General features: G+C 46.7%; 4 protein-coding genes and 1 pseudogene across 7 annotated transcripts in view; 2 read left to right on the top strand and 3 right to left on the bottom strand.

Moving 5' to 3' along the window:
• LOC114848749 (immunoglobulin lambda-1 light chain-like) overlaps positions 1-611 on the bottom strand; it is a 72,611-nt gene extending 72,000 nt beyond the window's left edge. The window contains exon 1 of the mRNA XM_055505718.1: positions 332-611. The gene's annotated coding sequence lies outside the window, so the exon portion shown is untranslated. The remainder of the gene's footprint in view (positions 1-331) is intronic.
• A 498-nt stretch (positions 612-1,109) lies between these two features.
• On the top strand, positions 1,110-5,784 carry LOC114848988 (glycogenin-1-like; annotated as a pseudogene).
• A 1,277-nt stretch (positions 5,785-7,061) lies between these two features.
• On the bottom strand, positions 7,062-12,927 carry LOC114848987 (helicase-like transcription factor). The gene is given in 28 exon segments (XM_041069316.2): positions 7,062-7,172; positions 7,174-7,203; positions 7,205-7,219; positions 7,300-7,380; positions 7,462-7,482; positions 7,484-7,551; positions 7,554-7,642; positions 7,731-7,843; positions 7,993-8,115; positions 8,219-8,400; positions 8,506-8,621; positions 8,744-8,923; positions 9,044-9,179; positions 9,255-9,387; positions 9,505-9,648; positions 9,804-9,895; positions 10,000-10,098; positions 10,185-10,232; positions 10,353-10,399; positions 10,544-10,610; positions 10,721-10,862; positions 10,938-11,129; positions 11,248-11,319; positions 11,392-11,468; positions 11,565-11,707; positions 11,839-12,005; positions 12,108-12,310; positions 12,799-12,927. Coding segments are annotated over 27 exon segments (2,874 nt in total). The 5' UTR covers positions 12,306-12,310; positions 12,799-12,927; the 3' UTR covers positions 7,062-7,073.
• A 583-nt stretch (positions 12,928-13,510) lies between these two features.
• Positions 13,511-22,051, top strand: LOC114848280 (serine/threonine-protein kinase PAK 2-like). Of its 4 annotated transcripts, none has more exons than XM_029138640.3 (15): positions 13,511-13,754; positions 17,018-17,205; positions 17,282-17,388; positions 17,985-18,132; positions 18,223-18,239; positions 18,334-18,444; positions 18,601-18,709; positions 18,802-18,865; positions 18,955-19,003; positions 19,205-19,317; positions 19,394-19,511; positions 19,599-19,698; positions 19,785-19,981; positions 20,176-20,313; positions 20,432-22,051. In XM_029138640.3, exons 2-15 carry the CDS (start codon positions 17,034-17,036, stop codon positions 20,516-20,518), a joined length of 1,530 nt encoding a protein of 509 aa, XP_028994473.1. In that variant the 5' UTR covers positions 13,511-13,754; positions 17,018-17,033; the 3' UTR covers positions 20,519-22,051. The 4 variants fall into 4 exon arrangements, with proteins under 4 accessions (XP_028994473.1, XP_028994475.1, XP_028994476.1 ...); XM_029138642.3 differs by lacking the exon at positions 13,511-13,754 and adding an exon at positions 15,562-15,699; XM_029138643.3 differs by lacking the exon at positions 13,511-13,754 and adding an exon at positions 16,682-16,810.
• Positions 14,139-16,973, bottom strand: LOC129603595 (uncharacterized). The gene is made up of 4 exons (XM_055505717.1): positions 16,714-16,973; positions 15,388-15,573; positions 14,530-14,804; positions 14,139-14,409 (listed from the first exon to the last, which is right to left on the bottom strand). The coding sequence occupies exons 1-4, from the start codon at positions 16,951-16,953 to the stop codon at positions 14,139-14,141; spliced, it is 972 nt and encodes a 323-aa protein (XP_055361692.1). The 5' UTR covers positions 16,954-16,973.
• Positions 22,052-23,874: the final 1,823 nt, after the last annotated feature.

Genomic DNA, 23,874 nt, shown 5'->3' with positions numbered 1-23,874 from the left:
TATACATAAAGCGGTTCTCACGCTTCGGTTACGCCGTCTCCTGTTGCTTTTGAACGAGGCACAGTCACATTTTGCTCACACCCATATCCGTCAGACATGTTTAAAAGATGAGGCCTGTGTTTGTGCCACACAATGCAGTGTAACCCGAGGCACGGAGCCAACAGCGTCCCTCGCATACACTACAGCATGTGGCCTTTAATGCAGCTGCGCTTGGTTAGAACCACTGATGCGAAGCTCATAAAGTGTCATCTGAAGCCATTTCCATTCATTACACAGCGTTAACCTGTGCTGGAGAACAACAGTGGAAGGAACGGACGCGTAAGGAGCTTACGTTCAGTCCCAGACAGGCTGAAGGTTCTTAAAATTCTTCAGCTTCTTCTTCTTCTTCTTTTTATTTCCCACGTGTGTAGATCTTGGCCATTGCTCGTCAGCTCCCTTTTTCTGCTTCTAACGCGTCTCTCTTCTGACCTCCAACACAACTTAAAAGTCCAGGCGATGCGGCGTGAATCCCCCTCGGCCAAGAAAAACACATTTTTTCTAACTTCTCCCATAAAGAAGCTGCTTGTTTCCTCTTAATCCACAAAGCCGGGGGACTCCATCTTCCCACCTGCCCTTTACTGTGAGTAGCTCTGTTTCTTTTCAGACACCTGATCTGCTCAGTTTCACTCTGTGACTCTGAGGTGATCTCCGGTTACTCCCTCCTCCTTATGACGGGTCCCGGCAGGCACTCCACCTCTATCCGGTGAAGTGGACCCTGAGCCAAGACGGGTTCCGATGGGTCCAACGGCTCAAAACTTTCACATGGGCGTTTTGTATGATTCAGTGGCTCATAAAAGCACACAAGCAGAAAGGTGAAAACCACAGAGATGAGCTTCTGCTCACGTGGGCCACACACCGCTGCGAGCAGCTGATGACTGGTTCCGGTCCAGTCACGCACTGTGGGAGCCGTGGGACCCCACATGCACGCGTTCACTGTTTCTCCCAAGTGATTGACAATCAAAGTGCAAACATCATTATTATTATTGAACACATGACCTCGGGGAGAGCGACAGAGAGGGAGAGAGGGACTGAGGGGCGTGTCGGCTGTCACTGGTCACGTGACCCGGAAAATGTGGGGCTTAATTCCTGTGTTGGACTGTTCCAGCTGCTGCGCTTTTGCCCTTCGCAGTGCAAACGCCGCGCTGTGCTCATCACGACCTCCGACCCCCGGCTGGACTCTCCGCTCCGCACCATGTCGGGTAAGACGCGCCGGGCTCCCTTCGGACCTTGCGGCCGTCGCACTGACGCAAACATGGCCACCCCCGGCCGGGACCGGGGGCTGCGCTGTCCGTCCTACGCTCCCCAGAAACGTCGCGAACGCATCGAACGATGCAGGCCGATGGAGAATCGGCTGCAGCGATTTTTGCGAAGCAGAAGCGCGCGACTTTTATTCCGTCGTGCAGTTGCCGTGGCGTCATTATGAGGATTTGGATGCATTTGATTGGATTGGCGCTGTAGCGGTTGTGGACCACAGTAAAGCGGGACGGTGGTATAAACCAACACTTCCGGGTGGAATTTACAAAGTTAAAGCTGGTTTGGTTATACAGACGTTTATAATATTATTTAAAACATACATTTGGACGTGTTCTCGTGTTTTTAAAGTTAATTGGTCCAAGTTGTGCTGAATTTTTTAGGGTTCGTAACTCCTATATTTAGTTTAGGGATTAAGCACTAACGAGCAGCTGGTTCAGATATGTACTGTCATGAGGAGGTTTAAAGAACAAGAAAAAGACTGTTTGATTCTTAAACAGTCACTTCATCTTTTCCCCTCAAATAAGATACAAATTTGGGAACATTTTAATGTAGCTCAAATTTGGCTCATTATTGTCCTGGGGGCTTCAATGGGCCTCTGCCTTCCCCACAGCTCATAAAACTCTTTCTCACTGCACAGTGACGGTCCTCGTGAACACAAATAAAGTAAAATTAGAATTAAGCACAGAGAAAGTAGACATGGGGCGTTTATTTAAAGCTGCTCCACGTGGAAAGTTTGAACGTCATAATCAGCTGCTTTATGTTTTTAAAACTCGTGTTTAACGGCTTCCTGCGTTAATGCTGACTTATTCCGTTTACGCTCATTGCGGACGTGCGCTCCAGAATGTGACTTCAAAGTTGTTTTTAAAAAACCATATAAGGCTCGTGTGTCACACTTTTTTGTAGTGTATTTATATTTATGGGACTTCCGGAAAAGTAATTTTACACGTAGGGGCTGATGTCCCAAAACATGTGATTAACCTGTGCAGTGTATTTACCCACAACAGCAAACTGACAGCAAATAAAGTATATGGGTGTGTTTTCAGTACAGGTTGTCCACAAAAATTGTATTGAAATTTACTTTTTAGGATTTACACAACTGTTTTCGTAAATCTCTGTACCCAGACGTTTAAGTTCCAGCACGTGCTTTCTCTAAGGCCTGGAAGGTGACAGTCAGTTTATAGCTCCCTGAATCAGGCCTTAGCAACCGTACAACAGCGTCACGCTGATCAGGTTTCCCAGAAGCCCCCGTTCCTCCCACATTCAAGCTGACCGTCTGCAGGCTGAGCTGGCTCTAACACACCCCTCTCGTCTTCATGTACTTCATGAATGAGAGAAATCATTGTAGGCCTGCAGATGGTGACGCAATAGATCGTATAGTATTGACAGGACGTGACAGCGGATTAATGTTGTTATTTTCAGATCGGAAGACTTGATTTGATTATTGATCAGTTATTGATCAGAGTTTGATCTGCAAGTTGTCAGCTAAATGATTATTTTTTGCTAATTTTTGGGGAGGATTTTGTCAATTTAATGGCTGATTGATGATTAATGGGTCTTCTTTTATGTGAACACTGTAGAACAGAGATAATCACGTGTGGAGGAGTTTAGCAGGAATCTTGGAAGCTGGATGGAGGAATTTACTTGTCTATGCTTTAGGCTATTGTTAACCATGAATAGACGAGGGTATCTCCTTTTCAGGAGGTTTATCAGTACCGCTGGTCTGTCATTGTTGTTTTGACAGGTCAGTAATCAGGGTCATGGCCTGGGATGAAGTTACACTGAATAAATGTTTTTTGTTTGCCTGTGTTATTTTTACTTTTCAAGGTTATTTTATAACCTTATCTTATTATAAGATAAGGTCGATTTAACCTTTTTATAAAATAATTTTGAAACCCAATTTAAAAAAAATGTCTTCTCCATACAGACCAAGCTTTTGTGACACTGCCACAAATGACAGCTATGTGAAGGGAGCGCTGGTCCTGGGTCAGTCGTGTAAGAAGCCACAACACCACCAGGAAGCTGGTCGTACATCATAGGGCCACACGTTGCAGAGCCCTGCAGGGATGCGCTGGGCTCCGTTTTCGACGAGGTGTGCGTGGTGGACGTGGTGGACTCGGGCGACGCGGCTCATCTGGCCCTGATGAAGCGTCCAGAACCTGGGAGTAACCTTCCACCAAGCTGCACTGCTGGACTCTCACGCAGTACAGCAGTGTGTGTTCATGGACGCAGACACACTGGTGAGAGACAATGTGTAGAAGAGAGCGTGGTGAAGAGTCGCCTCATCGGCAGGTTGTCACCGTGAATGTCGTTTGTCTTTATTCAGTGTGCTATCAAACGTAGATGAGCTCTTTGAGAGGGAGGAGCTGTCGGCGGCGCCGGATCCGGGTTGGCCCGACTGCTTCAACTTCTGGGGTCTTCGTCTTCAGTCCGTCCAAGAAGACGCACGAACAGCTCCTCGCGTTCTGCGCTGAAAACGGCAGCTTCGACGGTGAGACCTGGACCCTCGCGCTCCGTTCCCCCAGACGTGCCCTGTAACCGTGAAGGAAAGAACGCTTTCTATTCACGCTTGCAAATTAAAGCATGCAGGGGCCCCTACATTTGATGACCGGAATAGTCTGATGTGATGGCCTTCATGGAACGCTGGGGAAAGGTCACCCTGCCTCTCTAAATTTAGAGCAGCTTCCACTCGCTGTCTGAGCGAGAGTCTGACTGTGCTCTGTGTTGACTAGGCGCTAATCTTTACCTGCTCTTTGGTCTGCACTCGCAGGTGGCATGGACATGTCACATGCACTCACCATATAGTATGTACATACAGCGGCCTGTCAAGCCTCTCTTTCTATTTATAAATGTCTTAAAGGGAATATAGAGAAGTGTTAAGTGACGTGTGATGAGTTCCGGCTCCTCTCATTTTGCTCTATTGAGTAAAACTGTTGCGTGTCTGCGTCTGCAGGTGGAGATCAGGGGTTCTCAACAGTTTCTTCAACACATGGGCGACGGCAGACATTTCCAAACACCTTCCCTTCATCTACACCTGAGCAGCCATCTCCATCTACTCCTACCTGCCCGCGTTTTAAAACAGTCAGTAAATGCACGGGCCACTATTTGCCTCCGCTCACACGTCCAATGCCCTTGGTTTGTTTGTGAATCGCAGCGGGCGATGTCGCGCGATGTCGCTCAAGCGCTGACCGGGTTGTTACAGGTACGGTCACGGCGGCCAAGGTGGTGCACTTCCTGGGCAAAGTGAAGCCTTGGAACTACGCCTACGGACGCCCAGAGGGGCGAGGTCAAAGGTCACTCCAGTCCGCCGACTCCAGCCAGCTGCACCCCGACTACCTGCTCATGTGGTGGCAGCTCTACACCAAGTCTGTGCTGCCGGTGCTGCAGCGGGCCTACGGCGACGCGCCCTTCAACAGCGGCTTCATCGAGGCCACGGAGGACGTAAGTCTGCAGCCTGCGTGTTTACTTGTTGCAGCTTGTTGCATATTTCCCAGGTGCGTAAACCTGTCGCGTTCTGAAATTAACGGCCTGTTAAAGTGTCACATTCGCGCATTAAATCCACCCATTAGGGGAGAATGGAACACGCTAGACTTTCAGTTCTCACAGGTTAAAAAGTGATGACTGAGGGCGAGTGTGGAGCAAGAACGCAGCCGTGTCACAGTTGGAACTGTGGAGCTGGTAGCAGTCGCCGTTACAATGGCGCAATGACTTTACTCTTTTGTCTTGAGTCAGTGGCTTTAAAGGAAAGGAATATTGGGCAAACTGATCGCCGCACCTACTGCAGCCACCTCACAGCAGATGACTGTAAACCTGCTGCTTGCCCGGAACACGCTCACTTCTTATCTGCTGCAAGGCTCTTGCAAAATGTCTTGCTGCACTTTGACTGACGAAAGGATCGCGAATTCCCTCTGAGGAAATTCCAGCGGAGGAGGGAACATCAGACCTTATAAAGCGCTGCTCTGGCCTGTCATTAAACCGTTGGTGCGTGTCTTTTTGTGTTGCAGAGTGAGCTTTGCGAGGATGTGACGGAGCAGCCCGCGGCCTCTGTCCCTCCTCCCCCGAAGGTCCTCGTCAGAGGAGAGGAAGCACCGCTGGGAAGCGGGCCAGATCGACTACATGGGCGACGACTGCTTCGCCAACATCGAGCGGAAGCTCAACTCCTTCTTGAAGTAGCGGGGGGGGCGGGCGAGGGAGCACCATGGACGGAGAGAGAGCACCGGCTGACGCTCTGTCGGGGTGGGGGGGGGGGGCGTGCGCCACCACCCGTCATTAGCAGGTGACAGGACGGCTGCGTCTGCGCAGCCTTAAGCTTCACTCTTTGCGTCAGTTCGACTGTCCACGCACTCTTGGCATCTTCGTTTTCGCACCTAAAAGAAAAGTTTGACATTTGGGGATTGCGCTGATTCACTTGGTTGCCGACGGTGAGGATGAGAAGATTAATATCACTCGCATGACTGTGTGACTGTTTGAAGCTCGTGCCCGATAAGGTTCATCTGTGTCTGCACTTTAAATGCTAAAAACTTCCACGCAGATGCTTGATGAAAGTACATTTAAATAGACACATTTAACTGCTCAAGCACAAATATATTTTCTTTCCTACATGGGCTGGTTCTTTTGCTTAAAGTTGCTATTTATCTATAGTCTGGATTGAGTCAGATGAATGTTGGTAGAACTTAATCTTTTCATCCAGCTCTGGGCAACAAGAAAGTGAATAAACAGCTGCTTCCCCGAATGCTGTAACTGTGTCTTTTAAGTGTTCTGGTGCGTCCGATGGAACCGGATTCACAGCCCTTCGTCTTCCTGTGGAAACGTTCAGCAACAATACAAACTTGGATCCTGGATCGTACCACGCCGCCTCTCCTGCACTAAACCCCTCCACCTGAACCACTTTTCTCCTGCGGTCGGTCCCGCTTCAATCCCACCACGTTCACCTCAGCGGAGGACACGGACGGATCTGTGCCTCCGACACCCCGCCAGCTCCCCGTGGCTGCAGCTTTGTAACGTCTGGTGTCGTATTAGGGCCGGGCCTGTTGTTGTATTTGCATGGCACAGAGTTAAAAATTGAGTCAATAAAGAGACAAAAGTACATCCCCTGACATCTTTAAGTGATTTCATGTGTTTGTGTTGCCTCCCAGACACATGTACGCGTGTCCTGCATGTTATCAGACCCACATCCGTGTCTTTGTGCCATGACCTGGGTTTCATCGGTTCCTGTCTCTAGTGTTACCGGCTGCCTTATTGCCTTTCACTGTTTACAATACCTTATTTACTGTAACTGCTGCTAGTACCGCCACAGAGTTCTGTTTCCTTTTTCTGTTAGATAACTCTTTTTTTTCCACTGCAGCTGTTTGCTCTTGAGCTATAATCTGTAACTTCCTAGCTGTAATTGAAGTACACTCCCAATTCCACTAAAAGCTGCCAAGCTTGAGGGAAAACTGTCTGGAAAGGTTATTAAATGGAGGAAGTGTAGGGAAATCAGTTAATACAGGTCTGTTCTTAACCCCAGATGTTAATGTCCATCACTGTAAAAGTGCTAATAAAGAACTGATTAAATCCTTCTTGTCTTCACTGTTATGTTTTTTCATCAGCCTAATAAAGAGATCACTTTTGATAATGTTTTTATTATCAAGGTCCCAACAAGATCATTGTTATGAAAATGTTGGGTTTTTTATGTTAATTTAGAAAATAAATTGATTACTTTAAATAAAAAAGGGGAAAATGAAAATCTGCATCAATTGCTTATTAGGTCAGTTAAGTCCATCAGACTGGTCAGTTTGAGACTTCTACAACTCCATCAGAGCTTTGATGTCATCGATGCGAGAGGCTTTCCTGTCCGTGCTTGTGGAGCCAAACGCCTTCTCAAGCAGGTCCTGCTTCTTTTCTCTGGATCTTCACCATGTTCTCCTCCACGGAAGTCCTTTACGATGAACTGTAGCAGCACACAAACACACACTAAACAAATGTAGGCCTTTTTCGTGGGTTTGGGTTTAAAGTGAAGGGATGTCTGACCTTTGTGACGACGACCTTCCTCGTCTGGCCCAGACGGTGACAGCGGTCAATACACTGCTCCTCAGTAGCTGGGTTCCAGGCCTAGAGGAGAGAATGACGTAACTGCTCGAGGCCTTGTGCTAAACGTCACAGACTGAAAAAGGAGTGAGAAGCTGTACTTACAGGATCCATCAAGAAGACGTGGAGAGGCAGCAGTGAGGTTAAGCCCAACGCCCCCCGCTTTAAGAGACAGCAGCATTATGGCAGGACTGTGTCTGCAGAGCTCTGAAACTCCTGGATCACCTGGGTCCTCTTCTTTTGGCTCATGGTTCCATCCAAACGCACAAAACTCAGCCCGTGCTCCCTGCAAAAGGAGGTTCAAAATGCAACTAAGTAAAAGAGCAGATGACATCATGTGTCCTTTCATCTCCTCCTCCTGATTCGTGTTTCACCTGAGCGGCGTCTGCAGGATGGTGAGGAAACGTGTAAACTGGGAGACGACCAAACACTTGATGCTGCTGTCTTCACTTCGCAGCCTGAGCAGGTTCGCCATCAGCGCCTGCACCTGCAGAAACAAATGGGCAGACAAAAATTATTTTGAAACTATAAACCACTCACTAACAAAATTATGATTCACCACGAAAATGTTTGGCAATGTTTGTGCACGTTTTAGATGTGATTGTACTATTTTTATTCTCTCATTAAACTTCGCACCTTTGAGCTGGTCCTCCATTTCTCAGAACTTCGACTGTTGTCTTCCTCCATTTCCTCTGGTGGAAACTCCACCAGCTCATTGGTCTTGATCTCGCTGCGACAGAGAGGACACCGTGCCCTCTCCTATGAGGAGACACATGGAGCCCAGGGGAAAAGCGAATCTCTTTGTGAGTGTAAGCTCATTAATAAGTCAAGACCTACTTTCTGTGGAGGGGAGCGCATTTACCTGCTCAGTGCTGATGACTTGGGCGATGCACGGCCGACAGTAAACATGAGCACAATGTGTAATGACGGGCAGATGGACCGATTCCAGACACACAGAGCACTCCTCATCAGAGCCGCTGGCCAGCACCATCCGCAGCTTTTCTATCAGACGCTGCCTGAGCTCTGCAGGGGTCCCTGCAGCTCCTACAGAAAGGGAGAGGGAAGGAAACAGTTGATAGACTGGGTGACTAAACAACCACTTCTATATAGTCCACTGTACAACATGTAAGTCAGACTACAGGGTGTTACCTAAATCTGTCGAGGTCTTTCCCAGCAGATCAGGGTGACAGCAGTGCTGTCGGAGCCTCATAAGGATGGCCAGCACATGTGCATAATTACTCAAGACCGTCCCTTCAGCTACATATCTACATACAGACATACAACATGATGTTCAACATGCATCCACCAACAGTCATATAATCAAATGTTGTACTTGTAGTTGTTTACATCCTGCAGGCCTAATTTAATCAGACCTCACAGACTGTACCTGTTGATCGTGTTCCTTCCCTCATCTCGAGCCAGCTCGTACTCCTCCCTCTCCCACTGGCTCAGTTCCACCTGCTCCACGCATACGCTCTTCTCCGGCAGAGACACCAGGGGGCGCCCGTTCACCTCGCTACTCTTGGTTCGCCGCAGGGTGATGCACCTGACCAAGGTCTGAAGGTTCCTGCAAGCGAACGGCTGACTTTAATGACATCTAAGGAGCAGTTAAAACAGTTAATAATTACCAAGTAAAGTGCCCACTGCAGTTTTCCTACTTCATGGCAGTATATGAGGGATCACTCACTTCAGGCCGTCTTTGTCTCCCTGCATGACAGGTCTCTGGATCACTCGGTTCCACCACTCCTTCACGTCGAAAGGCTTCAGACGCAGGAAGGCCAGCAGCATCCACAGGTCCTTCACACTGTTCTGGATAGGAGTACCTGTAAGAGTGGAGGAATCGCTACATATATTACATTGAAAAGCTGCTGAACAAAAACATTTGTGTAAATATTGACCTGAAAGAATCCATCGTCGCTGCGTGTTAAAGCCAAGCACAGCCTTGCTCATGAGTGCGTCTGGGTTCCTTACAACGTGCCCTTCATCCAGCACCACCCTGAGCCAATTGACCCCATGGAGAGGACTCTTATCCTTAAAAGAAACAGAGCAAACACCATCATTGTGTTTTATATGTTTAAAAACTGCATATCTCTTAGTTGACACTTGTTATTTTAAGCCCGCCACACATTGGAGCTGTTCTCCACTCACCCCAAAGTCAGAAGAGAGAACATTGTAGGTGGTGATGACCACATCCTGAGAGGACAGAAACTGTTTGCTTCTGTTGCGGTCGGAGCCATAGTACAGGTACACATTTAGCTTCACATTAGCACGTACATGCTGCTCAAACTGGTCCTGCATGCACACAAATGACAGAGGAGCAAAACAGCTGACTGGTGGGAAGGAATGCAGAGCTCAAAGTGACACCTCCAGTTTTAGAAGTCTCACCTCTTACCTAAGTGACAGGTGTGTTTGTGTGTTGTGTTGTGTTGTGTTGTGTTGCTTCCTACCAGCCAGTTGCTGAGCACAGATAGTGGACAGATGATGAGAGTTGCTCTGGCTTTTAAGTCCTCTGCGCTTTCAGGGAAAGATGAGTCCACACCTGCAAATGCAGAAGGGTCACAAACAATCCAGATTCAGAAAACAAACACTGCAAGTCAAACATCCAAAGGAACCATCAGGTGGAGCTTCACCGTTGGAACTTACTGAGTGCGTGAGTGGCTTTTTCTTTCTTCTTCTTCTTTAAGCCTGAATCTGGTGCCAAGCCTCCCAACGCTGCAGCAAAGTCCAGATCCTCCTGCAAAACTGGAGCAAAATGAAAAAGACATCAAATCATTGGCATTTACGAGTAATGATCCTTTTATAACACACAGAAATCCTGTACATTGTACCTTTACTGGGCTTTCGCTTTGCAGCCGATGCTTTCCCTTTGCTTGCACCTGTGAGGGCAGAGGTGCAGCCATAAGTCACAGAATCCAAGAGGGAAGACAATAATACGTAAATGGTGCAAACAAACAGTAAAAGCTTGAAAATATGAAAAAGATGGAATCAGCTTTTACTTTTCTCTGACATGTGTGTAAGGTCCACCACGTCTGGTGCCTGAGGACTGACCAAAAAGGTGACGAATCAAGTTCAGTCAGTTGATAAAGGAAATTTGGGTTACTACAGTACAGTACATCCTAAACTAAAGATGAGGAGGCCTTTGTTTCACTAAAAATATGACATAAGCCAACTTAAATAAATCACTTACAGGTTTGAGACTAGGGAACCAGCTGCTACGTCGCTCACTCCTGCTACATCACTACCACAGCTGCTTCCTGCAACAAATATTTTTTGACTTCTCATTTGTACATTTGTGCAAATGTTTCTACATATGTTTAAGTGAGGCAAAGAGTTAACAGGAGGCAGTGAGGAGTTTAGAAAATACCTTTCGCCATGTGGGATGTCTGGGTTTTACTTTTGCCTTTGAGACGTGAAGCCTGCTCCTCCCGCTCGCATGTTTCCACAGGTAGAGGCTTTCCTTTATGGAAGTTAGAGAGGATGAGAGCAATGGTTGTCAGAGTCTTCCCCTGTAAAACAACACAAACAGGATTTGATTCACGGCCACTGTGACGTCCTGCTCATCAGTCGAATGTGTCACTCACCAGCCCCATGTCGTCCGCCAGTATTCCCCCCCGAACCCTTTCTGGTATTTCTTTGGCAGAGAAACATGTGAGGCTGTTGTAGTACAGCTCGCCTCTCTTCTCCCAGAAGGGTGGGAGTCCCGATTTGTTCTCTCGGGCACACATCCAGGAAAGCGCCTGCTTCTGGTGAGGCAGGAGTTGAGTACCCACAGACTGCAGAAACAGGAGGCGAGGTCACAGTAATGACACAAGACATGTCTTAACCACCATGGTAAATATCTGAGTGAATGTAGGGAAGAGCTAAAAGATGAAAAACAGATGAAACGTGCACCTCAGCTGCTTCCTTTTCCCCGTCTTTACTCTCCATCAAGCCTTCAAACAGATTATCAAATGCATTCTTTAGCTGAAAAACAAAAATATATTTTTTTATGTTTTAAAGAACTGCAAATCAGGTTAAAATAAACAAGCCTATTACCTCTTCAGCAGTTAGTGGGATGGTTACACCTTTTTTAGATGGCAAAGCCCCTTTACTTGTGGATGACTGAGTTGAGCCTGAAACCAAACACACACGTACGTTAAATACAGGACACTAACATGTTCTCCAGACTATCAGAGAGCAGATGCCAGTGACTGGTGGAACCATGGTACCTGTTTGTCTGCCAGCCAACGTGTTTAGTTTATATCCACGACGTGCCATGATTTCAATCACGGCATTTTTCTTTTCTTCCTGCCCCCAGAACGACAGCATCACTGGCATGTTGAACTTGTTCTTGGTCCCTGAGTGCACCACTCTGTCAAATTATACATTTCACAGACACGTTAACCTCCTGGTTCCTCTTACCACCGCTTAACAGAGAAAATACGGTGCAGTATGAGACACAAAACATGAGTTGACAGACCAGACAAGTAATGACCTACTCACCCCTCTACTTTGGCTAAATTATTGTCCATGACATGGGCCATAGCAGCTGCCAGCTCTTTCTTGATGTGTCCCACCTGGTTGCCATAAATGTTGGCAACCATGACTGCATTGCGGTCGTACGGGTTCTGGGGCTGTCGCACCAATCCAACCATTTCACCGCTATTCACCTGTTAAGACAGAGAGAGCCCAGGTGATTTCCTAACGTGTATTCAGTTGAAATGGCAGTTCTGCTTTGCCTCTCTAATGAAATCAGTACAGGGGACCCTCACCACCCCGGTGTAGTATCGAAGGCCCACCACAGTGCCCTGCAGATGCCCAAACAGGACGCTGCCGTCCGCATCGGGCTCCTCGGACACAGCAGCTCTGATGGCCTGGGAGAGCGTCTCTGCACTGGCGTCAGTGTGGTCTGAGAACAGGTCCACGTCAGTGAACCTGTTCCAGCCAAACCTCCAGCCGCTGGAAAACATGAGGCCTGCAGGACACGGAAACACAAAAACAATCACACAGGCTGGCAAAACGAAGAAAGTTACATTTGATAGAAGACAAAAGTTAGAAATTATTTAGCAGCACCATTCCTTTTGCTTTAGACTACGATAATACTGCACATGCTTTTGCCAAGAACAAGTTTCATAGTATATCTGCTTTAAACCATTCTGTTTTCATTCAATTCACGGTAAACAACAACAATATTTATTGTCATCAAAGTGACAATAAATAATTGCAGCCTTGGGGTCGTTATTTATCTGCAGACTGACTTTACCTGCTACTTTACATTTAAAAGGTTGAATGGTTTAATAAATCAACCTTCACACTGACAGTAACCTACATTTACCAACTACCGTTAGCTCATAATAGCTGCTTTCAGGCCCGCGCTGCGTTGTTTACTTATACTTTGTCCATTTAAGCATTTACGGCGGCAGACAACGTGTTATTTATCTGTACTCGTCAGTGTGTTCATACTGTATTTAACGTCCCTCGACGATTATCCGTACTCACTGTCTGTTGTGGTGCTGCTGCTAAAGTTGAGCTAGTTTTTTGTCCAGAGGTAAAGCAAAGTTTGCTGTAGTTAATGGGCAACTTCCGGTAATCTTACAAAATAAACTCGTTAGAAGGACGATAGTGGAAAAAACTGAAAGGTCGAGAGGTCAAAATCACAAACATTTTATTAGGAAAGGCAAATATAAAATACTCACAATGGCAAAATAGAAAACTTAAAAAACGACTAAACATCAAAACAAAACAACCATTAACACAATAGTAATACGTTGGCTTCTTTTTTTCAATTGCTGAGTTAAATACTACTACTACTAAATACAGTGTAGTTCCACAAGTAGAGAAAGGGAATCAGCCTTAAATAACTAGTACAATAGTTTTGCTTTTGTTTATTCCACTTTTCAATGTTGCCACGAGTTCCCAGTTCGTTATTTTAAATACATGAACGATGTAGTAAACATTTAACGAATCAGTTAAACTCAGTTTCAGTGCTTTCAGTTAAAGAAAAAAAACCTCTGAAATATATAAACGTCTTGCTGACGTCAGGAAGGAATTTTGAAAAGTCACCGTGATTCCGGTGTTGTGCTGTGATTTACCGTAGTGGCGCTCAGGCGCATCGCTTACGCATGCGCTCTAGGCGCCATGTGACCCCTACGGAAGCCACGAGGTTCCGACTCCTCGTTTGTTCTTACGACGTTCCGCTTCCTCCCCGCCAGGTTCCTCCCCGGCCCGAGCTAAGAACCAGGCTGAGCGAGTCCTTGGGGAGAGAACGGAGGGAAAAAGCCCCGTGTGGTGGACCAGCACCGCTTTATCCACGCACATCCAGGAGCGGTAGTGAAATCTCAGCGTGACATCTGAGAGCAGCCGGAACGGGCCGGAGTTCGGCAGGAGTGGGGGATTTTTTCCGTGGTTGACAGCAGCCGGTGAGTCTGTTTGCCCCTTCAGAACCACCAGGCCGCCTCTCGTCTCACACTGTAGCTGTTTACGCTATAACCTTTGGCTCATGACACATTCAGTTGACCATAAACATTTCCTGTCTGTAAAGTACAGCAGTGGACATCCAGCTTCTGGTTCTGAGGTCTGGGCTTGGCTTTCATGGACTCACATAAAGTTCAGAATTTACTGAAAATAACTTGTCTCTTATGAAATATCATTTATTTACCACCTCTCTCACTTGTTTGTTTATTGTTTATCTCCCTGCAAGCATTCCACTAAAAGAATTTAGAGGTAATAATCCTCATTTATACAGCAGGCGTTTTCTAATTAGCACATTCTGTGAAGTCTCAGCTCTTTGTAAACAGATTCTTTCAGTTTCTGTCCTGTTGATTCGCCAAACAAGCTGGTTGCTGGTCGGCTTTGTGTGTCGGCCGTGGCCGCTCCACGTCAGTGGCTGAGCGTGATTTCTCAGTGGGAATAAATAGGAACACAGCAGCAGCAGTCATCCGTGTACAGGGACAGACTGAGACGTGAACAGGCGTCTGATTGTGGGGCCGGAGCCTCGTCTTGCAGTTCGGTCGCTTCGCCTCGCCGGTCCGGTTCCGTCTGGTGGACGGTGATGTTGACACAGAGGGAGGGCAGCTGTTTGAATAACAGGACGGGGTGAACAGCTGGGCAGTGTGTGTTTCACGCTCCAGTCACTGGCTGAGCCCAGTCAGTGGAGTGATTCAATAGTTGGAGGGGGAAAAAGTGTTTTCTTACATGTATTTTCGCTTGAATGAATGGGAGTGGAGCTGGCTAATGCGTTTGTGCGTGAGCCTCATCACTCCTTCCAGGAAGTCCTCTGCAGAATTTCCTTTTATAGAAGCTAAACACAAAAGGCTTGCTGTCTGCTTCCTGTAAACAGCTCGGCGGCGGTGTTTGTGGCGCGCTGGTTGGCTGGAGCGGGCCCTGTGAACCTCGGCGGCTGGGGAAGTTCCAGGATGAGGAAGTGGGTTTCCCTTGGCATTGCCCAACCACAGGGAATAGAAAGTTCTCTAGAGCAGTGAGAATAAGGAATAGAAATCATGAAGAGAACAGCTGATGATGAGCAGAGCTTGTGTGATTGGAGAATAGTTTCATCTATATCCATCACATCTGTTTCCACTTTGTAATGATGATTTGACATTAAGGTGCTTCTTTTATTAAACCCTAATTAAAAATAGAGTACAAGCACATTTCCCAAAATGCTGAGCTGGCCCTTTAAGTAACTGTAATGATTAACAATTCAAAGCAGGCTTGTTAATCCATTCATGTTTGTTGTACTAGGGTGTGGACATTGATACAATCATATATGAACATGTAGCCTGCAGAGTCGCTTTGTTCACCTGCTCGGTCACCTCAAGCTTCTGGCTGTGACCATTAAGGGCAGAGCAGTGTTCAAGATCTCACAAAAGAGCCTCTGTTGCTTGTGTGTGTTTCAGGACAGGGGATGAGTGTGTGTGTGTGTATCAGGGCAGGGGATGAGTGTGTGTGTGTGTATCAGGGCAGGGGATGAGTGTGTGTGTGTGTGATCCTGCCTGAAAAGCAGCCTTGTGTTGTGTTGTGTTGTGTTGTGTTGTGGTGAACAGGAGAACACACCTGCTGCAGCCCCGCAGCTATGGAATTCCTGCAGAGCGACGACTTGTCTCGGCGTGGCCACCCGGCACCCGATACTCGGCCCAGAGCGCGCGCGCCGAGTCTCGGCGGGCCTAGTTTTGTCCTGCAGGGGCAAGAGCGCACTTGTCCCGCTCGAGATTGCAGAGGAATGAGGCAGCCAGCTAAGACCTGCCCAGAGAGAGACAGAAAAAGAAGGGGGAAAGAGGACAAGTAGGTAAATGAGCTGTAGAGCGGGAGGCGCACACACCGTGTGGGAAGACGTCTTCTGTGGGACGCAGGAGAGGCAACAACCCGGTGAGTGCTCCTAGATGAAGGGAGGATGGTACTTGTGATCACTTTGTCTTTAACACACCAAAGGCCGCCTCAGTGTGAGCAGCAGTGACAGCTGGGAACGCTTCGGTCGCACTTTACACCCCAGTGTGTCCGGACAACAGCCATGTGTTGAGTCGAGGCAGTGCTAATGAGTTTGTGGCCCGAGGGCTCAGGTATTACATCAGGAAAAACCAGATTGAGTGAAAAATCCTATTGCATGACTTCAAAGGCCGGAGTGGTGTGCGTGCGTAGTTGCTGTGCTAGGCTGACTTCAGGTCAGCGTTCGTGTGTAGGCGAGGCCACGCTGGGCCCACCTGAGCTGTGTTTGTTACCCAGGTTTAACGCACGCTGTGCCATCAGCGGTCGGACACGCGAAGTGAGGAAACCTTTGTTTGCTTCCTGTTTCCTGTCTGTGACGTCACGAAGAATGCAGGCCCGCGGCCCCGAGTCGAGCGAAGTGCTTGCTCTGCAAGACAGAAAGTGGTGCTTCTGCGGTACGAAGAAATCGGGCCCAAGTGTCAATCTGAGTTTTCTCCCTATTAGGGTAATGGATGGGGGAGCAGAGACAACTAAAGTCTGCACGTACTGTACTGCAGATTAAAAACACCAATGTTAGACGTTTTATTTATGTCATCAATCACATTTCTGAAACACGTCCTCCTGATGGAGCAGTTATGCAGGATTGTTGTTGGACCTGCACAACAAAGAGTCACTAGAGGAACCTGAGACGCCTGGATGCCTTTTATGGGTCCAGTTTGGTTCCATGGTTCCTGCTCCTTCTCACAAATCTCTGCTCCATTCCTCTTTCTTCCCCTCATGTTGTCATTCTGCTCTTATCCTTTCTCTCTCTCTCTCTCTGTCTCTTTCTCTCTGTCTGTCTGTCTGCCTCTCTCTCTCTCTCGCTCTCTCTCTCTCTCTCTCTGTCTGTCTCCGTCTCACCCTCACCGCCTCCTTTCCTTCCTCATTCATTTGTAACGGCAAGACTCAACACGCCACCTTTGCCCGTTCAGCGCTGCTTCCTGCGCTCGCTCTGCGTTCCGTCGGCTTTAACTCGGTGCTGACCCGGTGGTCGCAGCATGGACGGATCAGCCAGGTCTGTGTGAGGTATTCTTCCATAGTCGTACAGTTGTTGAACTTGATCTGCAGCGGTTCCTCTGTAGCCTCTCGAGCTAGCATGCGATGCCCTCCGTAGCGTTGTGAAATAAAACAGGAAGCGGTGAGGCGGCGGCCCAGCATGCAACAGTCGCCGCGTGTTTCTGGGCTTCGTTTGAATTTGTTGCACCTTACCCCACCTCTGCAGGTGCGCGTGAGTGTAGATGTGTGACAGCGGCGTGTGTGACGACAAGCCCCCCGCCCCCCCTGTCAGGATGAGCAGCCAAGTAGGAGGAGCCAAGGACCCCCAGCTGGCCAATCAGAAGCCACTGCCTTCTGTACCAGAGGAGAAGAAGTCCAGGAACAAGATCATCTCCATGTTCGCCTATGAAAAAGGTGAGGGATGCTCAGGTCCACGCGTACTCACAGACTCAGGTCCAACTGACTAACCCTCTGCCCCGCTGACTTGCAGGAGGCAGGAAGAAGGACAGGGATAAGGACCGGCCTGAGATATCGTCACCGTCTGACTTTGAACACACCATCCATGTTGGCTTTGATGCCGTCACCGGAGAATTCACTGTACGTATCTGCCCCTAAAGCTCAATGTGCGCGGTGCCTGTTGTATCCACCGACTCCTCCAACAAAACACCTCATTCAGCAAAAACATACTGATCATATTGAGCGCCGTCCTATCATAAGCAAGTAATGAAATAGGAAGTTACTCTTTTAGCTTTTGTAAATGTAGCCGTCAAATAAGGAAATAAGTCACAGAGAGTTTGCCGCACAAGCGGTCAAGTTCTCCGTTTAGTCTTTTTAACGGCATATTCCTGTGATTAAAGCCGTTCTATTTGATATGATTATTAAGCAGCTTTGAATTTAACAGTCAATCAGAAAACCTGAGCCTTAACAAATCAGTCTGAGGATTCTGTTCGCTGTAAAGCTCCCAGTGTTGCTGTGAAACGAGTGCCATGCAGGCAAACCTTTCCACATTCTGTCATTATTGAATTACAGTAAACGAGCAGGAAGACCAGAGAATGCATCAGTGGAAAAGAACCCAAATTCTTTTATAAGCACTCCTGGCACTAGCTTCTGCAAATGAAACCTTAGAAACCTTTGAAAATCATTGTCATCATCTTTCAGTGAAAAGACGTCTGTATATGTTTCTGTTTGTCCAGGGCATGCCGGAGCAGTGGGCCCGTCTCCTTCAAACCTCCAACATCAGTAAATATGAGCAGAAACAAAATCCCCAGGCCGTTCTTGACATTCTCAAATTCTACGACTCCACCAGTGGAAAACAGAAATACCTCAGTGTCTCTGCCTCGGGTCAGTCTTCTCTGTGGCTTATTTAAAGCCTTGTGTTGTAGCTGTGCACACTGAGCCTTGTGTCCTCACTCTGTTGTTGCTCTCTTTCAGATAAAGACTTACAGTCGGTGAGTGGCTCAGCTCATTACGTCCACTCTCATTAGTTACTACATTGAATAGATCATTGAACACGTTTGTGGCCTTTGTTCATTGCTTTTGCAGCCAGGCAAACCGGGTACGATCACCGGGGCGCCCAGCAGCAGAGACGGAGAGGACGACGATGACGACACGCCGCCCCCAATCGTGGCCCCACGGCCAGAACACACCAAATCAGTGAGTTGTGCTTTCATGTAAAAAACAGACCACGAAAAAATATTACAGAGCTTTTCAACACAGTAACATGTGTGTGTTATGGATTATTCAGTGTTTGGGTGAAGTCACTGAAAAGCATCAAGATCGATCCCTGAATTCTTTTCTGTGTGCTGTCAGGTTTATACGAGGTCGGTGATAGATCCTCTCCCTCCTCCGGACAAGGCCGCCGACAAACAGAAAAAGAAGGGAGGCAAGATGACAGACGAGGAGATCATGGACAAACTAAGTACGTAAAACAGAGAAGGCACATTTCAAGCAGAGCCACGTGTATTTAAGACTCCAGTAGAGCTGACTTTGCAGTTTTCCTGTGTTTTTTAGGAACTATCGTCAGCGTTGGGGATCCTAAGAAGAAATACACTCGCTACGAGAAGATCGGCCAGGGGTGAGTCCCACCTGAGCACACAGAGCGCTGACGTTTGGTTGGCTCGTGGGCAAACAGTGAATTTGACCTCCCTTTGTTTTCCTCTTTAGGGCATCTGGCACAGTTTATACAGCAATAGATGTTGCTACTGGACAAGAGGTAAGCTTGATTCATATTCCACCATGTAACATCATCATCCATTTTAAAGAAGTAAGAGTGATTGTGTTGGTGAGTTGTCTCTGGACTCTAGCCAACCTTTAACCACTATGCACATTTTGCGGTGTTGCAAAAGGCAAATGAATCATATTTTGATTTAATTACTGTTTGATGAAGTTGGTTTGTGTTTGCTGTGTTTTGTAGGTGGCCATTAAACAGATCAACTTGCAGAAACAGCCAAAGAAAGAGCTAATTATCAATGAAATCCTGGTCATGAAGGAGATGAAGAATCCCAACATTGTCAATTTCCTGGACAGGTAATGCTGGTGTATCACATGCTTAGTTAGCGCTGGTCAGCCGCTTTGAGTCTCACTGCGTGTTTCCCTTTTTCAGTTTCCTCGTAGGAGACGAACTTTTCGTGGTCATGGAGTATCTTGCTGGCGGCTCGCTTACCGATGTCGTGACGGAGACGTGCATGGACGAAGCTCAGATTGCGGCAGTCTGCAGAGAGGTGGAGCTCTAAACTAAAACAACAGCAGTGCGTGTCCCCTGTTGGTCTCTGTACAGTGTTAGGTAAATGTTTCCTGTGTGTATCCAGGTTCTTCAAGCGCTGGAGTTCCTTCACGCCAACCAGGTCATCCACAGAGACATCAAGAGTGACAATGTTCTGCTGGGGATGGATGGATCTGTCAAACTCAGTGAGGGAGAGCAAAAACACACATGCACAGATATAAATAAATTGTAGCTAAATCAACATCAACACGTCATTCTTGCTCTCTTGCAGCGGACTTCGGCTTCTGTGCTCAGATCACTCCAGAACAGAACAAACGCAGCACCATGGTGGGAACCCCCTACTGGATGGCTCCTGAAGTGGTGACAAGGAAAGCTTATGGGCCCAAAGTGGACATTTGGTCTCTGGGAATCATGGCCATAGAGATGGTGGAGGGAGAACCTCCGTATCTCAATGAGAACCCACTCAGGGTGAGAAAGCGCTGTGAAGCACGGACCGGCGCTTTCACTTCCATCCTTTGTTAACTGATGGTGGTGGTTATGTTAATCTAATCAGTGACTTGTACTCTAGCACCATCATGTGGTTAAACTTTTAATGTATAGTCTTGTCTGTATGTTTGTGACTGTGCAAAGATGCTAATGATAAACTGTTGTGCTGCGTTCAGGCTCTGTATTTAATCGCCACCAACGGGACTCCTGAGCTCCAGAGTCCGGAGAAGCTGTCTCCCGTCTTCAGGTCCTTCTTGTCCCGTTGTCTGGAAATGGACGTGGAGAAACGAGGATCGGGCCGAGAACTGCTGCAGGTAGAGCCAGACTCTAATATTACCTGAGTGTGTCCATATATCTCTCAGAGACTGTTGAGTCATTAATACCTGACTCTACGTTGGCAGCGGTTGATGGTGTATTTCTGTGTGTCTGTAGCATCCGTTCCTGAAGCTGGCCAAACCTCTGTCCAGCCTCACTCCCCTCATCCTCGCTGCTAAAGAGGCCATGAAGAGCAACCGCTGAATCTCCGTCTCTAAGGACGTCACCATCGCAGCGCGTTAGAGTTGAACGCCTCCACACTCCACACAGCACGCCTCTACTGAAGCCATATTTATTTACCCCTGTGCCTCGTATGCAGCCGTGACGTATTTCCTGTCTGTCGCTGCCGTAGCACGTGTGTGTTTCTACTACACTACACATAACAGAAACGCTGGGTCACTGCTGCAGAGTTTTGGCAAACATAGACTCATCTCACCAGTAGGCGTCCTCTTAAAAAGCATTAACATGCAAAACCATTGGTAGTGTATAGTGTAAATACTATATAGAATTACCATGAAACTAGAACAAAGTATAAAGTGATTGGTTAATATTATTATGACTATAAAGAGATAGAAACAAATGTTCTGCTCTTAAAAACTAAAGTGACTAACTTGTTCATTCCCTGCAGCAGTGCCTTCAGTCCTTAATGGACTCTTTTTGCCTTCTCAGAGACTCCACTCATTTAGGTTGAATATAATTTTCTGTTTTTACATTTGAATATTTTTCTGTGATGGTGCTTTTGTTTTTTTCGGGTTGATCACAGCCATCGTCACCGTAACAGACGACCATGTCTGTTGTATTTGTGGCCTTTCCTGTACAGACGTCAGCTAATCATGAGACGGCACATTTAAATCTGTTGTCTGCGGTTGCTACGGTAACACGTGAACCAGGGACCTAGTTGGCCTAGTTTCACCAATATTCTCCAGCGGTGGGTGGACAGGTCTAGATCTTCTGTCGCTCACGTTTTCTACCAAACTCTGTGCAAACACTTTCTCAGAAAACTTAGGCGTTGAACCAAAGATCCACATTTCTCTCAGCGGGATGTTTTGTCTTTCTCTGTGTGTATGTTCTGCAGTAGATGCCTGACTGTTGGTGTGTTGGTGCTAGTTCAACACAAATACTGTGTGAAATAGTCCACGTGTTGAACTGGAGGAAGTCGTTTTTGTATATTGTGTATTGGTAATGTCTTATAGCTTATGAGACGTTTGTGTATCTTTTTGTATTTTTTTTAAACTAACACAACAGAAAAAACAATTTGCTTTAATTTTAATGATCGACTGGTGTTTTTTTTTTCATGATTTGTGTTGATCTTTAGTTTCCCTGAATGGTGCAGTCATGTACTGCTCATTCTGAGACACTCGAGCTAAACCTGAGTCCAGTATTTGAAGACGACTGTTTGTTTTAGCCGGTGCAGAACAGAAAGTCTGTCCCTCATATCACTCGTAAAGACAATCACTGTAAAGTATTTTAATATTTTAGACAATGTGCCTTTAGAGTGGTGCACGATGCAATAAAACCTGCTTAGATGGTACTAAGCAGGTTGACACAGATGCTGAGCAGGCTGGACTCCACCCTGAGGCTCTGGACCAGAACACATTCCAGTCAGAGTGTGTGTGTGAGATGAGAGGTTTGAAATGTGTTGTTGTTCATCATGAAACCAACAAATTCTGGCATTGAAACACATCCACATAAATTATTATTAAAGGTGGCCTTAAATAAACAAGTGTGGATGATGGATTTACTTCGTTGTTTCTGTCACAAGGGGGCAGTATAAAGCCTTGTTACTACTGTGACCTCTGATGTGATACAGGAACGGAGCAGAGCTGGGCCAGCAGGGGCCTCCATGCTGCTGATTAGTGGAGTCTAGAAAGAACAGAATCAACATTTGCATAAGATTCAACATTTTGTGAGCTTTTTCTACTTTTCTACCAGAACAGGTGTGAGTTTGCCTGTTTACAACTTTATGCATTCGATTAATAGTCACATCACTGTTTTACAAAACTTGAATCTCCTCGTAGCTCATTTTTACTCTATTCAGATGTTGCAGATTATTATGATGTTTCTGGTCATGGTGACGTGAGTCAGAGCTTTGATACAAACAACCTGCTGCAGGTGCAGATGGTCGACGACTAGACTGTGATGAGGAAGAACGGTTCAGTGAACACAACCCTGATATAAATAAAACAGAAACATCCCCTCAGGCAGTTTCTACCATGCAGCTTTACTTGGTCTACAGGGTTTGACTGAAAAGAAGGTGTGACTCATTTACTTAAAGCAGTTAAAACCTTTGTCATCTGTCTCTTTCACTTCCTTTTCACTAACTGTAAAATAAATGGTGAACAACCATGATGTGTTTAACTACTCTGACAAAAATGAAGCACAGTGTAGAAATAGTCAAGTGCGTTTTTATGCAAGTTCTGCATAAAAATGCCTGAACTGCAAATAATGTGTGTAATCTGTGAAGAAAACTATAAATAAAAAAATGCTGTTCTAAATGCCATTAATCCAACAGTTTGATGCTGTTTCCCGCCTTGTGTTGAGTGTGTTGAGAGCAGACCAGTCATTTCCATAGAGGAGGCTTTGCATCATCAGCTGATCCTCCAGTGAACTCACAAGGTTTATAGTGGTGTGAGTTCAACACTGCAGGACTCACATGTGTCAGTCAACACAGCAGGAAGCACAAGCAGCATGACTCTCATCACCATCCTCATCTGGACGCTGCTCTGCTGCTGCTTTACAGGTTCACTCACTCAGCAAGGCTTCAAACATGATGTGCTGCTTTTTCTCTCCTTGATTTCTGCTGATGAATCAATGGTTGCGTTTTGTCTGCAGGATGCAGTGGTCAGGGGACGGTGACTCAGCCTCCAGTGGAGACGTTCACTGCAGGATCCACTGTGAAACTCACCTGTAAAACCAACCAAGATGTTGGCAAGGATAGTGATGGTAATGAGTGTATGTCCTGGTACCAACAGAAACCTGGTCAGAGCCCAAAGCTCCTGATATATTATGTAAAAAAGCTGCAGTCAGGGACACCAGATCGGTTTAGTGGCAGTGGAAGCGGCTCTGACTTCACTTTGACCATCAGAGGAGTTCAGGCTGAAGATGCTGCAGTTTATTACTGTCAGAGTTTCCATTATATAAACAGTGCCTGGGTGTTCACACAGTGATTTAGCGCCGTACAAAAACCTCCTCAGTTAGAGACACTGAGCTGTTACAGCAGGAACCAACTGCAGCTGCTGAAGAGGAACAAACTCTGACACAGACACTGAACTCAGACCTGAAACTAACCTCAACAAACACCAATGTGTTGTCATTGTGCCATTTAAAAACACAAACAGGAATATTATCTTTAATTGTACCACAAATTTGTGTTTCTAGTTAAATTTACAATGTTTTCAATGAAAACCTAAAACATTAGTGTAATAATTACCTAAAAACAAATATCATAAGAACTGAGTGCCTTTGACCTCTGACCTTTGTCCTTCATAATGTGCTTGATTTGCTGCTAGAGGCTGGTGTAGCAATCCACGTCTGGACCTACGTAACTTAACACAACGTGT

Source organism: Betta splendens, chromosome 22 (genome assembly GCF_900634795.4).
Source record: "Betta splendens chromosome 22, fBetSpl5.4, whole genome shotgun sequence".
Taxonomy (NCBI): Eukaryota; Metazoa; Chordata; class Actinopteri; order Anabantiformes; family Osphronemidae; genus Betta; species Betta splendens.
This window is presented reverse-complemented; position numbering and strand designations above follow the sequence as displayed.

What these genes read in the sequence shown, in the direction of transcription:
- LOC129603595 (XM_055505717.1), bottom strand. Translation starts at nt 16,953, where the DNA reads ATGCTGGGCCGCCGCCTCACCGCTTCCTGTTTTATTTCACAACGCTAC. An exon ending in GCAGCGCTGAACGGGCAAAG is followed by an intron (nt 15,574 to 16,713) that starts GTGGCGTGTTGA and finishes CTCTCTGGGCAG; the next exon opens with GTCTTAGCTGGCTGCCTCAT. An exon ending in TAGCTGCGGGGCTGCAGCAG is followed by an intron (nt 14,805 to 15,387) that starts GTGTGTTCTCCT and finishes TCACTGCTCTAG; the next exon opens with AGAACTTTCTATTCCCTGTG.
- LOC114848280 (XM_029138640.3), top strand. Translation starts at nt 17,034, where the DNA reads ATGTGTGACAGCGGCGTGTGTGACGACAAGCCCCCCGCCCCCCCTGTC. An exon ending in GGCCAGAACACACCAAATCA is followed by an intron (nt 18,445 to 18,600) that starts GTGAGTTGTGCT and finishes GTGTGCTGTCAG; the next exon opens with GTTTATACGAGGTCGGTGAT. An exon ending in TTGCGGCAGTCTGCAGAGAG is followed by an intron (nt 19,512 to 19,598) that starts GTGGAGCTCTAA and finishes GTGTGTATCCAG; the next exon opens with GTTCTTCAAGCGCTGGAGTT.